General features: G+C 39.9%; 2 protein-coding genes across 2 annotated transcripts; one reads left to right on the top strand and one right to left on the bottom strand.

The window, feature by feature from the left end:
• Positions 1-4,866: 4,866 nt before the first annotated feature.
• On the bottom strand, positions 4,867-5,503 carry LOC140795425 (copper transporter 6-like). Its single transcript, XM_073147973.1, has one exon. It carries the CDS (start codon positions 5,397-5,399, stop codon positions 4,944-4,946), a length of 456 nt encoding a protein of 151 aa, XP_073004074.1. The 5' UTR covers positions 5,400-5,503; the 3' UTR covers positions 4,867-4,943.
• A 4,805-nt stretch (positions 5,504-10,308) lies between these two features.
• On the top strand, positions 10,309-12,435 carry LOC140780326 (uncharacterized). The gene is made up of 4 exons (XM_073125785.1): positions 10,309-10,672; positions 11,317-11,479; positions 11,632-11,698; positions 11,965-12,435. The coding sequence occupies exons 1-4, from the start codon at positions 10,309-10,311 to the stop codon at positions 12,433-12,435; spliced, it is 1,065 nt and encodes a 354-aa protein (XP_072981886.1).
• Positions 12,436-12,680: the final 245 nt, after the last annotated feature.

Below are 12,680 nucleotides of genomic sequence, written 5' to 3' on the forward strand. Positions count from 1 at the left end.
CCACAAGAAAGTCTTTGTCTTAGACTAGATCGATGAAAACCAAATCTTAGCCCATCTGTAACAACCTGCCCAAAAAAAAATTAATTTTTGGGCACGACATGGCCAGCCACACTGTGGCCGGCCTCGTGCCCATGCAAGCTGCATGAGCAGCTTGCGTGGTGAGGCGCCACGCACCCACCGTCGCTGCCGCAGCCAACCGGCTACAGCCAGCTAGCCTCGGCGGGCCCTGACGCCGCCGCCTTCCACCGCCTATCTTTCTCCCTCTATATCTCTCTTTCTCTTGGTCTCTCTCTCTCTCTCTCGCTGAGGCCGGCTTACCGCCGCCGCCGCCGGGGCCTCCTTCCCCACCTCTCTTTCGGTCTCTCTTTCTTTCTCCTCCTTCCCTCAAACTCTCTCTCTCTCTCTCTCTCTCTCTCTCTCTCTCTCTCTCTCTCTCTCTCTCAGACACAAACTTTCTCTCTTTTTCCTCGTGCCGCCGCCGGCCTGCCGCCACCAAGGTAAGTTTCTCTCTCTCTATCTCTCTATCTATCTATCTATCTATCTATCTATCTTCTTTCTCTTGCCCTTGGGCTCGGGCTCGGGCTCGCCGGAGCCGAGCCACTAGCGAGAGGCCGGCCGCTGGATGGCCACTAGCGGTCAGTGCCCTCCCCACTGGCCCGGGTCCGCAACCCCCTTCCCTCACCTCCTCTCTTTCTTCTCTTCTCTTCTTCTCTTCTCTTCTTCTTCTTCTTCTTCTTCTTCTTCTTCTTCTTCTTCTTCTTCCTTCTTTCGTCTTCCTTTCTTCTTCTTCCTTAGCTGCTTCTCCTCTTCTTGTTTTTTTGCAACAGTGCTGGGCTCGGCCCAGCACTGTAGCAGGCCAGTGCTGGACCAAGCCCAGCATTAGTACTAGTAATCATTATTTTTATTTTATTATTTATTTATTTAGGTATTTCTGTCTTAATTAATACAAATAGATTTAGACATTATTTTAATAATAATATATATTCATCAATATGATTATTATTAATTATACTTAATTAATGATTAATTAGATTATAAACTATTACACATAAATATAGATAATACTTATATTTATTTATTTATTTACTTATATGTATATTAGAATAATAGATAGATTTATAAATTATAATTATTAGATTTCTATTCTAATATTCTTATGATATACATTTTAAGTAATTCTATTAATTTATTATATATTATTATCCTGCAATAAATAAAATACTAGGCTTATTTAGTTATTTATTTATTATCTTATCGAGTAAAGACTGCATAGTCCCTAATTAATCAAGATAGAGTATGAATTATAAAATTAATTATAATTAGACCTAGTCTATACTTATAGTTATTTAGTCTTTTATTTTATTTTATTTTGTAATTATATATTTAGAAATGTTCTGATATAAAAGGGAATATACCTGTTCTCCTTATACTATAATTAACATTTTATGATAATAGTATAATTATAGTATTTAAATCATATCTATAAGATAGATCTAGTTATGTAATCAAAAATAAAAAGAAGTGATTCTAAACCTAATAAACATTTATATTTTACTTGAATTAATTCTAATTAGATGAACGGCTAACTTTATGCTACTTAAATATTTTCAGATTCCGAACCCTTTATTTGAGACCCCATGGACCTTGCTAGCGATGAGTGTCACTCAGTTGATTGACGGATGTAAGAGATACGTGGTTTGCGTCTTCTGATCAGTGTGAGTAGTCTTATCCCCTAGACGCCTTTCTCAAATTAAGTTATATTATATATCATGTACATGTATGTTTTGGCCTCCAACATGATTATATAACTTTATCTAGAGATGATTATAGTCGAGTATATTTTATCATGCATTTGATTAGGTTGATTTGGGATATGAGTACATTGGTGATATATAGAGATGATGAGAGATGATTATACTATTATAATGTTATGTCTAGTTGATCTGTAGCATGAGTATGCTTATGATAGATTAGCATGAGTATGCATATGTTGACTATATGGTTGAAGACTACATTGTATCATTTTTCTCTTGATTTCTGTTCTACCTAAATACCTGTTATGTATTGACTTGTTATCGTACTGGATATATACATATGATCTGTCATTTAGAAGGAAAGCATGAAATGTGATTAATATGATAGTTAATAGAAATCGTGAGGATACCTAAGTGGGCGCGAAGGTTAGGATGCGCTTGGTGGATGATTGATCGCTCGACATAGTCGCGATCCTACTGGCCTTACGTCTGAGGTCGTTAGTCTGTGTGCGTAGTAGACATTCGGACACATACCATTCGCTAGGGCATATGTGGCGAGTTATCCTCATGAGATTTCTATCAGCTAGAAGGGTGCTCGATCTGGATGGATATTGATACCCTTAGCGGATGACAGAGTATGGTTATATTTGAGATACTCCTTGCGGATGGCAGAGTATGCTCTGAGCCTTCAGGCATGATGTTGAGATCGGGTACCGGGTGTTAGTATGATAATGATATATAGAGCTGACATTGATAACTGAGATGCTGAGAAATGTATATGATTTCATTATCATTTGATTACCTGATTATCGAGTAGTCAATATATACATCATATGTGGCTGCATTTAATACCATAGCATTGTCATGGTCGGCATGCATCATGTGTCATATTTAAGAGAGAGAGTTATGATGATGGTATAACATGGAGATTTGTTTATTCATTGTCGAGGATTATACAATTTATCAGTCATGACATGAGATTTGTTATAACATGGAGATTTGTTTATTCGAAGTAAGGTCTATTCACTGAGCTTTTTGCTCATGACTCTCTTATTTCTTTTCTAACCCCTTAGATATGTGGTATGTGATAGCGACTTGAGATATCTTGAGAAGATATTTTAGAGCGATGATGAGGTGAGCTATAGATGATAGTTTATATAGAAATTAAGTTGTACTAGTATTTAATATTTGTATTCTTTTGTATTAGACGTTGATTTGTATAATACAAATCGAATCATAGTATACTCTTGTATTAGTTGTTTTAGTTGTATCTTGATGATTTATTGTAGTCTGTATGTGTTTTGCCAGATTATATAGTGGTCTAGTGTATATTATTATGGACTTGGATATTTATATGTTAACAAGTTTATTTGGTTAAATGTGATTATGAATATTTTATTTGATGATGTCATGATTATATGTGCACACGAGAGCATCTATGCGTGACGGGCCTCGCGTAACCTGTCGCGTGTGCCGCGCGTGCCGTGTGGGCGTGCACGTGCCCGTGCTGGGCGAGGGCATTACACTATCCATTCCATCTTAAGTTAGGATCACTAAGGGTGGTGTGAAGAAGTTGGTAACTAGACTAAGTTTATGATAAAATTATTCTACCTTTTTGAGTTATATACGGACATTGAGTTACTTGTGTAACCTTTTCAATAAATAGGTTACACAGATTTAGATTTATATGGTTTATTCAGATTATAAACAAGTCTATTTGAGTTATAGATAATTTATTATAATCCAAAAGAGTTTATTCTGATTTAAAAAGATAAACAAATTAGCAAGTTGGAAATAAATTAAGCTTATCACACCCTATAATTTATCTATTTTATGATTTAAGAATTTTGTAACCACACTTCTCTTTTTTATCTATAATTCTCATTTAATATATTGGATTAACTTAGACTATAAGATATTTTATAAATCACACCCTATATTTACCTATTTTATGATTCACACTCCGTTTTTGATGATTTTGTAATCTGATCCCTCATTTTTCTCTATAATTCTCGTTTAACACCCTGACGTTATTTTGAACAACTAATATCGACCAAATTACTAAAATACTATCACCACTATTTTTTCTCCTACTTGCCTCTTCTCTACAGAAGGCACGAGTAATTTAGGTATTTATAAATTATTTTATATATTATAATAAAATATTCCTTTGCTGGTACCGTTTAAATTAAATGAGGATATTAAATGAGAATTATAAAGAAAAAGCAGGAGTCGAGTTATAAAAATCTCAAATACGAGGTGTGAATCATAAAATAGATAAAATATAGAGTATAATTTATTAAAATTTTTAATATATAAAATAATTTATAAATACCTAAATTATTTCTATCTTTTTTAAGAAGAACGAGAAAAAGAGAAGGAGGAAGAGGAGATAGGGGGGAGAGGGAGAGCAGAAGATGAGAAAATATGGTGGCAGCAGCGATGGGGACGATAGGTGGAGAATATAAAAAATAAGAGAGAATGGTATGAATATTTTAGTAATTTAATCGATATTAGTTAGTCAAAATAATATCAGGATATTAAATAAAAATTATTGAGAAAAAAAATGAACGGTCGGATTATAAAATTCTCAAAAACTTTGGGTGAGCATCACAAATAGTTAAAATATACGGTATGATCCGTAAAAATCCCATTAAACTTAAACGATCAGTCAATCTAAACACAGATGTATTAAATAACAATCTATTTATTACCACCGTTATTATCAGTGGGACACGTGTCAGTCACTCTTTGAAGGGTGCCAACTAAGAAGTGATAGAGCAATTGCTTAGAAATGACCAACCAGCGATCCAGTTGGAGATTTCAAGGAAGGAGAGGAATATTTGGAAGGTTGATTTTCTTTCCTTTTTTTCTCTTTTCCTAATTACAGAAGCCCTTGCTTGTCATTGTTCGAATATATGGTAAATATTTACATAATCATTTAGACTATGGTAATTCTCCAATTATAGTTAGTACATTATGATGGTATCTCTAATTTCATACTATATTTATCGTCCATCTGAAAACATTAGTTTTAATTTCTTCCAGTGAAGTTCAGCAAATAAAACTTGTATATATAAAACTAATAAAATGGCTACTTAATTGCATTCACTTATGATTTCAAACTCCAGAGTTTGATTTATTATGCATACCGTAGCACAAAGTAATTCGAAAAAGGTAACATACGCTTTAGTTTTTGGAGGTGCTCCTATTGTTAGCCTCTTCATCACTAGCACTGGATCGGAAGCTTCTAGAAAGGAGGAATCCAAGCGCATGGCCCACCACCGCGGCGATGAACACGCCCCCGTTGAAGGACATGACGGCGAGCATCACCATGTACGCGAGGCCCATCTGGATGCCATGGACGACGGCGAGAGCACCACCAGAGACGCCCCTCCGGCTGCCGGAGATGGAGGAGAGGGTTTCGGCTATGGCGGCGACGGCGGCGACGAAGACGAGGGAGAGGAAGTACATACCGAGGCCGCGGTCGCCGGGCCAACCGGCGAAGAGGACCTGCGCGTGCTTCCCCCAGAAGAAGGTCATGTGCATCACGGTGCCATCGCCCATGTCATGCTCCATGTTGGTGTCGGTGGGGGGCATCATCATGCCCATGCCATCGTCGCCTCGTCCAGCTCCCATTGCCATTTTCCAATCCCTAGTTTCTCTCTCAACCAAGGGGAGAGGGGATGATTGGGAAATCTCGGGGGCAGTTGGGTGGAAAGTTAATTGGCTCTTTGTAAGGAGAGAGAGAGAGTGGGGGTTTTTGTTGGGAAAAGATAAATAAAATAAGAAGGTAATTTACCCATAGAACCCTGTACTTTCAGTAAAATGCATAAGGTAGGGTGTTATTTGCTTAATGATAGGGAGTTATATGTAAAATATTTTAAATAAAGGAAGAAAGAGAGAGACAAGAAGAATCATTGGTTTCATCGGGCGGGGCCCGGCTGATTCATCGGGCGGGGCCCGGCTGATTCATCGAACGGAGAAGTAAGTTGTCGTCAGCTCTGTTACCGATCTCAAGGTTTGGTTAAGCGGGCGCGGCTCAAGCTTGCTTAGTTCATTAACTAAGGAGTCGAGCTTGAGCTGAGATTTTGAGCTCGTTTAACAAAAATAAGTCGAGAAATTAGTTGGTTAAAATGATTTGAAGAAAGGAGGTAGTGTTGGAGCTCAAGTATTCTTTATTTTTGAGTCGTTCACACTCCTAGGAATTGCAACCCGAGAACTTAGCTGCCTCACTCTGTGATAGTGGGCCAAAATTGGATATAATATCTAAGCAAGTGATTGGAATTACAAGGGAGGGATAGAAAAATACGGGAAGACACACTTATTCGTTGATAGTATCTCAAAATTTTCAACAATCTTTATCGTCAAATTTTAAAGACGAGGTAAACCCACTCAGAAAGGACTTTTGGAGAGTACATATGGTCTAAATCTGACTCGAACTAGACCAGTTTTAATCGGGTTGAGCCTAACCCAAAAGCCCTATCTACTATTTTCATCTATAACCTGACCCATAATGTATGCATAATTTTATAATTTTTGTAGTTTCATATTAAATATTTAGTAAACTATATATCAATATATAAGTATATTTTTATAAAATAATTAAAATATCTTTATATAAGTTTATTAAACTCAACCCAATAAGATATAATGTTTTATATTTTACACATTATGTTAGACCCATTATATCCAACTGAAGTCTAATATCTAATAAGCTAGAATATTCTAGCTTGGCTCGAATTTGGCCCGGCCCACTAGCTCGACAAAATATAATAGTACAACTATTTTGGTAGAGAACTGGTATGCTATTAACTAATCCTTATTAACTAATCCCCAATTACTGGCAAAAGTAGCAGCAGTTTATGAAGCCTTACATGTAGTCAAAGATTGTGATATTGATAGCATCCAAATTGAAATAGACTCCCAAATTTTTGTAAACATAATGCGGCTCTTCTTCAACATGGGCTATAGAATCCATCATCTTGGATATATAAGTATTTCTTCAAAAATACCCAAGAATTTTAATGTTACTTATATTTTTCATGATGCCAACCTAACTTCTAATTGGCTTTACGTATATGGGGCATGTTGTGTAATACTCCAATAAGGTGGACGGGCGGCGGAAGTGATCCCTAATCACTCACAAATAAGAGCAAATGGAATAGCAATAAATCTTGGTAAACAAATATTAGCAAAGCTAATTTCAATACCAAACGAGAAATCCACAACCAAGATACTAGATATAGAGAACTTTTAATCACCTAAAACAATCACAAGCAAGAATGCCAAACCTATGCAAACCATAAAGAAAATAAAATAAGAGATAATATTTACATAGTTCAGCGGCGTGCCTATATGCACGGGCAATGCAATTTCTAACCCATTAATAGAGATGCAAATATAATATTTTCAAGCCTCCAATCTAATAGAGATATAAATACAAATAATTTCCAACCCTTTAATCTCTCCATAATATAATAAAAGAGTGTTATTTCAAAAGTCATTTTCTATTACTGCAAATATCTCTCTTTTTAATCCTCTCTGTTAACCCTAAAACCCATCATAAGATATTTATGGGTGTGATTTACGAAAGGGAAGAAAATCTGTGGGGGCATTTAAACGTCTACCCTAGTGCGTTCAAACACCCTTTTACTAGTCTCTATAAATACGAACAATTTAGCTTTGATTGAGCCAAAAAAACTAATAATTCTCCCCCTCAAGTGAAAATTCTAAAACTTTGATGAAATTTATCAAAAAATGACCGTAAATTTTAAATATGCACGGCCTACACATTTGTGTCCAAAGATGCTAAATCCAAAAAACCAAATATTGTAAGAATTAATCCCAAATATCAAAGGGTCATGACTATTAGAGTTATTATATATATATATATATAATTCATTTATCTTATTTTATCATGACCTTGTATAAATAGGGCTTTGCTCTCTCTTTCATGATATGCAAATACAAAATATATTTCTCCCAAACTCTTCTCTTCTCCTTCTCTCTTCTCTCTCAACCCAATCTAGGGTCAAGCCTAATAACATTACATGGTATCAGAGCAATCTCGATCTCTAGAGACACTTGTTGGATCTCTCATTCTCCAACAGTCCCTCTCCATCTCCCTCTTCGATTATGTCTTCTTCTTCTTCTTCTTCTTCTTCTTCTTCTTTCTTTCACCATTTTCGATCTCGAGAGCTACCCCCCTCACTCCTCGAGTCGTCTGCTGCTGCAGTAGCCACTATCACAGCCTCCACCACAATTGCAGACGCAGCAGCAGCAATTAGCCATAGCAGCTGCAGCTGCCATTGTTTTCAGCAGTAGCACAACATGTTTTTTGGCCTCCTCACCATCTTCTTCGTTCAGTAGCAGTAGCATCACTGTGTTCAACAGCAGTAGCAGTAGCACAACCACATATTTCTTCAATCCAGAAGCAGCAGCAGCAAATTTTTTTTTCTCTTCGGCTATTGCCCACTAGGTGTTCGACGAAAGTCCTTTTGTCTCCACAACCCTCTTCTTTTGCAGTTTTCGATTCTTGCAACAACAACATTTTTTTTAACTAGTACCCACCACGTGAAGGTTTATTGTATCCATAGCTCCCCTTCCTTCTTTTTTTCTCTGCTGCACTATTCAAAAGTCCTGCTCACTAAGTGTTCGTCAAAAGGCTTGAGTGTGGTCAAGTTGGAAATCTTGAATCACTTTCAAAGTGTTTGATAGATTGATGTCCCTTCCAATGGCGTCTTATGTCCCGGTTGATCATGAGAGTGTATCATTAGTCGGTTTTCTACTTGTCACTCAGCGGGATTGGACCACATGGGCCTCTTCCATTGAGACGGTCCTCCGTAGTCGACGTCTTCTCTGGCACATCGATGGCATCTCTGCGGGGTGTGCTCCCTCTCGCACTATCATCCGGGCCACCACTGTGGCTTCTACTGAGTTTGATACACCCAAGGCTATTTAGTCAGAGGTTTCATCTTTGGAGTATGATGAGTGGGCCCTACGTGACATGAAGGTTTGCACCTACCTCATCTTGCAGGTTGATCAATTGTTTCGGCCTCAGCTTCAGACCCTGTCTTTTGCTCAGGCTATATGGGCCCATCTCAATCGCCGATTCATTCAGATGCGTCGCTTTCAGCTTCGTCGTGAGGCTCAGGAGGTCAAACAGGGTCAACTCTTTATTCAGGACTTTTACGCCTGCATGACTGACATATAGCGTGAGCTTACCTCAATGGAGCCTACTTTCTACCCCTCTGACTCGATGTCTGCTCGGCGCCACCGTGACGAGGATCATCTAATGGATTTCCTAAATGCCCTTCGTCCGGAATTTGGAGATTTGACTCGGCATCTATTGCATCGCTCCACTCTCCCGAGCTTGGACAGTGTCATAGCTGAGCTACGAGCTGAGGAGCTTAGGCAGCGTCTCTTACCCTCTTAGCAGGTCACCTCTATACTATCGTCTGTTGTCATAGAGAGTGTGCTTGGTGCTGCTCCTATTCCTATATCAGTCACGCCTGATATTTTGACTACTGGTCGCATCTCTCATTTGCCTGGACGAGATCATCACTCATCGCGTCTCACGTGTACTCATTGCGGTCGTCATAGTCATCTTGTCGCTTGTTATTATCAACTTCATCCTAAGCTATGTCCCCGTTCTAGCAAAGGGGGGTCAAGCAAGGACAATAGTCGTCACTTGGCTTCCTCGATCGCTGCACCAAGCACTAATTCATCTAATCACTTCAGCAATCCCACCTTCAGCAGTGCGCAACTCCAGCAGATTCAGCAACTCATTTATGGAGCTTTCAGCTTCACTAGTGCCTCTACTTCTGCCTCTGTTGTTTTTGGTATGACAAAACCCTGGATTTTTTATTCTGGCACCTCACATCATATGACTGGTGACTCTTCCATCTTTACTAAACTCACCCCTGCCCCTATGACCCTTCCTTATGTTCACACATCTGATAGGACCCATTATCCCATCTCTCACGTTGGCTACATTACCCTTACCACGGATCCCACAAGTCGTCTTACTTTATCTAATGTTTAGCTTGTTCCTGGCCTAACCATGAGTCTTATTTTTATTACTCAGCTTTCTGACTCTGGTTATACTGTATCATTCTCCTCTACTTCTTGTGTTGTGCAGGACCTGTCTTCAGGCCAGAGGATTGGGATCGATAGTCGGATCCACGGGCTTTACTACTTGGATCAGCTTCATCTGCCCATCAATTCACCCCGTGCTTGTCTAGTCACTCCTCTCCCTCCTTCAGACCTGTGGCATCGACATCTAGGTCATGTATCGAGTCAGCGTCTCAAGACCTTGTCTTGGTCTGGACGCTTAGGCAGTAGTCATTTTTCTTGTTTGTCCCCTTGTACTAGCTGCAGGTTGGCAAAACACTAGGCCATTCCCTTCCCTCTTAATGCAAATATCTTAGATTCCCCTTTTCACATTGTGCACTCTGATATTTGGGGCCCTACTCCGCTGTCTTCGCGTCTTGGTTTTCTCTACTATGTGTATTTCATTGATCATTTCTCTCGTTTCACTTGGGTTTACCTCATGCGTCAACACTCTGAGGTGTCTCAGATCTATCATGATTTATCTTCCATGGTTCGTACTCAGTTCGGTCGATCTATTAAAATCTTACGATCTGACAGTGCTGGGGAGTACCTTTCCTCTGAATTTCATTCTATTCATGTTTCTGTCGGCACCCTACCTCAGCAATTGTGTCCCTATATCCCTGCTCAGAATGGTGTTGCCGAACAGAAGCATCGTCATCTTCTTGAGACCACTTATGCTCTTCTCTTTGAGGCTTCTGTTCCTCGTTCTTATTGGGTTGAGGCTCTTCTTACTGCTCCCTATCTAATTAATCGAACTCCATCTTTAGCCTTTGATGGTGTGACCCTGTACGAGTGTCTCCATGGTACTTCACCATCTTATGATCATCTTCGTATCTTTGGTTGCACCTGCTTTGTTCTTCTTTCTCCCGGTGAACGCAACAAGTTATCCCCTAAATGCATCTTTCTAGGATATAGTCCTGACCATAAATGTTATCATTGTTATGACACTTATGCTCATCGTCTTAGGATATCACGCCATGTCACTTTTCTAAAAGAGATACCCTTCTTCACCTCCGACACTTTGGCTCCTTCGAACTTATCATTTCTAGATCTCTCTACACCTATCCTATCCTCCGTCCCTTCGGATATCCCTATCTCAGCCCCACCATCTGCCCCCCACTTGTCTGATACTCTACCCATCAACATCCATTTACTATCACTTCCATCTGCTTCTCCAGACCTCTCTCTCACTGAGGTTCCACCTCTTCTAGAGGAGTACCCCCCCCCATGACGACCTTCCCATACTTCTACACTCGCAGGTCGTGTCCCCCTCCTATAGTTGAGCCTTCCTCTACTGGTAGTATCCCTCCGATCGTCCCATCCTCTACTGTGACGGCTCCTGCACCCGCTCGTCGCAATCCAGAGCGTGAGCATCGCCCTCCTGACTGGTATGGATTTATTATGTCTTCCGCTACATACTCTCCCTAGTTTCACACTTTTCTTGCAGCCATCCACTCCACCCCTCAGCCCAGGTCCTATCGTGAGGCCGTCCAGGTTTCAGAGTGGCAGCAGGCCAGGCAGATGAGCTTCAGGCCCTTCAGCGGATGCATACTTGGGATGTCCCTCGCCCACCAAACATTGTGCCTGTCAACTGTAAATGGATCTTCAAGGTCAAGTATCGACTTGATGGATCCATAGCTAGGTACAAAGCTCGTCTCATTGCTCAAGGCTTTACTCAAGAGTACGGGATAGACTATGAGGAGACCTTTGCTTTAGTTGCCTAGATGACTTCTGTCCGCACTCTTCTTGTTGTTGCTTCTAGTCATCAGTGGCCTTTACATCAAATGGACGTAAAGAATGCGTTTCTTTATGGTCTTCTTGATGAGGAGGTATATGTGGATCCTCCACCTGGTTTTCCTCTTCCTCCAGGTCACATCTGTCGACTGTGTCGTATTATCTATGGGCTCAAGCAGGCCCCTCATGCCTAGTTTGATCGATTTCGTAGTATTCTCATAGCCTACGAATTTCAGGAGAGCCCATCTGGGCCATATCTATTTTTGTGCTCTTCTACTTAGGGTCGGGTCATCCTTCTTTTGTATGTCGATGATATGATTATCACTAGAGATGACTCGCTGATATTCGCTCTCTCCAACAGCATCTTCAGCATCAGTTTGAGATGAAGGATCTCGGTTCTCTTCGATACTTTTTGGGTATCAAAATTGCTCAGTCATTCCATGGCCTTTTGCTGTCCCAGCAAAAGTATATTACATACATTCTTTGTCGTGCCACCATCACTGATACTCGTCCTGCTGCTACCTCAGTTGAGCTTCATGTGAAGGCACTCGTCTACCTGACTATTACCCGGCCTGATATCTCTTATGCAGTTGGTCTTGTTACTCAATTCATGCAGGCTTCTCGATCTGCCCACTATGCCGCTCTTATACGTATTCTTCGATACCTTCGTGGCTCTATCACTCGCTCTCTTTTCATGCCATTGACTTCCATCTTGGCTCTGCGAGCTTATTTCGATGCAGATTATGCTAGTGATAGGTCTGATCAAAAATTTACTACTGGCTTTTGCATTTTTCTAAGAGATTCCTTGATTTCTTGGCATAGCAAGAAGTAGAATGTGGTCTCTCTCCAGTACTGAGTCAGAGTATTATGCTATGTGCGCGGCAACAAAGGAGATTGTTTGGCTTTGTCGTCTCCTTAGTGATATGGGTGTTCCCTTACCCCTCCCAACTTCTCTTCATGTCGACAATGATAGCGCTAAAAAGCTTACTGAAAATTCTATTTTTCATGAGAGGACAAAGCACATTGAAGTCAATATGCACTACACTCATTAGGAGTACCGAGCTGGCATTATTTTGC

This window comes from Typha latifolia, chromosome 1 (assembly GCF_019914945.1).
Source record: "Typha latifolia isolate L0001 chromosome 1, TyphaL0001v2, whole genome shotgun sequence".
NCBI lineage: Eukaryota > Viridiplantae > Streptophyta > Magnoliopsida > Poales > Typhaceae > Typha > Typha latifolia.